This window comes from Desmodus rotundus, chromosome X (genome assembly GCF_022682495.2).
Source record: "Desmodus rotundus isolate HL8 chromosome X, HLdesRot8A.1, whole genome shotgun sequence".
NCBI classification, from domain to species: Eukaryota; Metazoa; Chordata; class Mammalia; order Chiroptera; family Phyllostomidae; genus Desmodus; species Desmodus rotundus.
In genome coordinates, this window is record NC_071400.1 from 33433407 (window position 1) to 33436144 (window position 2738).

Here is a 2738-nt window from a genome sequence, read left to right on the forward strand (position 1 = left end):
AGGCTGGGTAGAAGGGGACAAGGGGGGAAATGGGAAAACTGTAATAGCACAAACAATAAAACACTTGAACATGTTTTTAAAAATAAAATAGGAATAATAATAGTACCTACCTCATAGAAGTACTATGAGGCTTAATGGAGATAAGTTATATAAAACTTGTAGCTGTATCTAGAACAAAATAACTTGGTGTCAAATATTGTTGTCATAGTTGTTACAAATTCTTTGAATACATGAGTTTCAGGCAATATTTAGAGTTACTAGTTGAAGATGTTATTGTCATATTTTTTTCAATTAGAGCCTCATTGCATTACCAAAAATACTTTCTATAGTGCAACATATGAAATGTTTCACCACCATCATTAGACAAGTCACTGAGAGGTAGGAGGGAAGCAGTGTTGGAACAAAGATCTGTAGGAGACTGATACACTGTGGACCCTACTCAACCTCTTTGTAAACTTTTTTTGTATGGCTCAGTGATCAATGATCATGTCACAAATGAGTCCTGCTGAACCACAATACTTCCTGGATCTGGTTAGGCCATTAGTATCATCACATTTGGAGTCTTTAAGTCATTATGCATTTTCCATGATGTATAGATTTCTTTTTTTCCCCAGAATTTTAAGGTTTTATTAACACAAATACAATGTGCACACAGTCTGTCTATTTATTTTCTTCACTGTGCAGCCTGGCGTTGGGATTGGTGACTCTGATGGCCAGCTGGGCTGCTCTTTCCACAATGGCTTTGCAGTTCTTTGAGGAGACGTTGTGAGCAATCTCAGCACAGTAAGGTTTGTTGCACATCAGCAGCACTTCAAGCTCCTTGACATTATGGACCAGGAACTTTCGAAAACCACTGGGCAGCATGTGCTTTGTTTTCTTGTTGCTCCCATAACCAATGTTGGGCATCAAGATCTGGCCCTTGAATCTTCTGCGCACCCTATTGTCAATACCTCTGGGTTTCCGCCAGTTCCGCTTAATTTTGACATAATGGTCTGACTGGTGCCGAATGAACTTCTTGGTCTTCTTTTTGACAATCTTGGGTTTCATGAGGGGTCTGAGGGCTGCCATGGTGCCAAGTAAGAGATGGCTGCCTATAGATTTCAGTTTAAGTATATTTGGCTACCAAAGTCCTTTTCTTAAAGTAGCAAAGGATTGATTTAAAATACTAGTAAGTGGCCTGGGTGGTGTGGCTCAATGGATTGAGTGCTGGCCTGTGATCCAAAGGGTCGCAGGCTCAATTCTCAGTCAGGGCACATGCCTGGGTTGTGGGCCAGTCCCATAGGGGGCACGTGAGAGGCAACTACACATTGATGTTTCCCTCCCTCTCTTTCTGCCTCCCTTCCCCTTCTTTAAAAATAAATACAAAAATATTTTTAAAAAGTAGAATAAAATACTAGTAAGTAAATGGTATCTTAATGAGCATCATAGTAATTATATAATAGCTTAAGTCCTATATCCATAAAACTTAGGTCAAGAAGCTGATTATGATCACAAATAAATAGATATTAGCCATAGGTCAGACTTCCTTTCCTTTTCATTTTTTTGTCTTGTGACTAGAATAGTTTCATATAAACAAAATAATTCTTCTTTCTTATCTTCCTGTTCTTTCTGCCATATTAATTCAGATTTGACATGTCCCCCTATACTGTTTATTGCAAAATGAGATGAGTGAACTGATTCAGATCAAATAGCTGACTTTTTACCGAAACCCCATGCCAAAGACAAACTGAGCTTTTAGAGTTTTTTAAAATAATTTTAGTTTTATGCATTTGATAGTGGTTATAAATGTAAGGAATTTGGAGAGTTTATTTCAGTTAGTGCAGTAGAAACTTTATGGAAGTCATTTTGATTTTAAAAACTAAAGAAGGGGCTATCAGTGTAAGTGTGGATAAATCTACACACATTTTATAGCCCTAATGATATTTTAAGTTCCCAGGTCTGACATAGCCCAACACAAATATTCAATTACAGAGAAAGAAAAAGATCAAAATAGGGACAAATTGAAACTGTGGGCCCTTGAACTTTAATCCCAGCTATAAACAAGATTTTTTTTTACTTTTTTTATTGTTGTTCAAGTACAGTAGTCTCCATTTTACCCCCACCACTCCCCCCCACCCCAGCCATCCTCACCTCCCACCCCTGATCCCACCCCCCCTTGGTTTTGTCCATGTGTCCTTTATAAATGTTCCTGACAACCCTTCCCCCTTCCCCCCCCATTATCCCCTCCCACCTCCCCTCTGGTTACTGCCGGTTTGTTCTTAATTTCAATGTCTCTGGTTATATTTTGCTTGCTTGTTTGTTTTGTTGATTGTTTTGGAAAAAAGGAATATGCTTTTGATCTTCACTCTACAATGTTTTCCCACAACCAACAACAACAATGGAAATGAAAATAGGAAATTGGCTGGAATTATAGTATTAACCATTTTACTTCATATGTTGTTTTATGTATATTTGAGTGGCCAGACACATGTATCTTGAATCTTAATTCAAATAATCTAAGCTCTGTGCCTTCAAATGATTTGCCATGTAAGGTTGGACAGCTCAGAGAGGTCAAAAAGTTATAGTAATTTGGGAGACAGTGTCAACCCAACCTGTTCTCTCTCTCTCTCTCTCTCTCTCTCTCTCTCTTTTTAATTTTTTTTAGTAAAAATGTGATGTAAAGTTAGCTTGGCCATAGAGAAATCCTGAAACTTGTGGGAGTTTCCTCCCACCTTCAGCCTGAATAAGTCATCAGCATC

The 2738-nt window shown here is 38.1% G+C and overlaps 1 protein-coding gene across 1 annotated transcript; it reads right to left on the reverse strand.

The window, feature by feature from the left end:
• Nucleotides 1-629: 629 nt before the first annotated feature.
• On the reverse strand, nucleotides 630-1086 carry LOC112303795 (large ribosomal subunit protein eL32-like). Its single transcript, XM_024559321.3, has one exon. It carries the CDS (start codon nucleotides 1066-1068, stop codon nucleotides 661-663), a length of 408 nt encoding a protein of 135 aa, XP_024415089.2. The 5' UTR covers nucleotides 1069-1086; the 3' UTR covers nucleotides 630-660.
• Between the last annotated feature and the right edge of the window lie 1652 nt (nucleotides 1087-2738).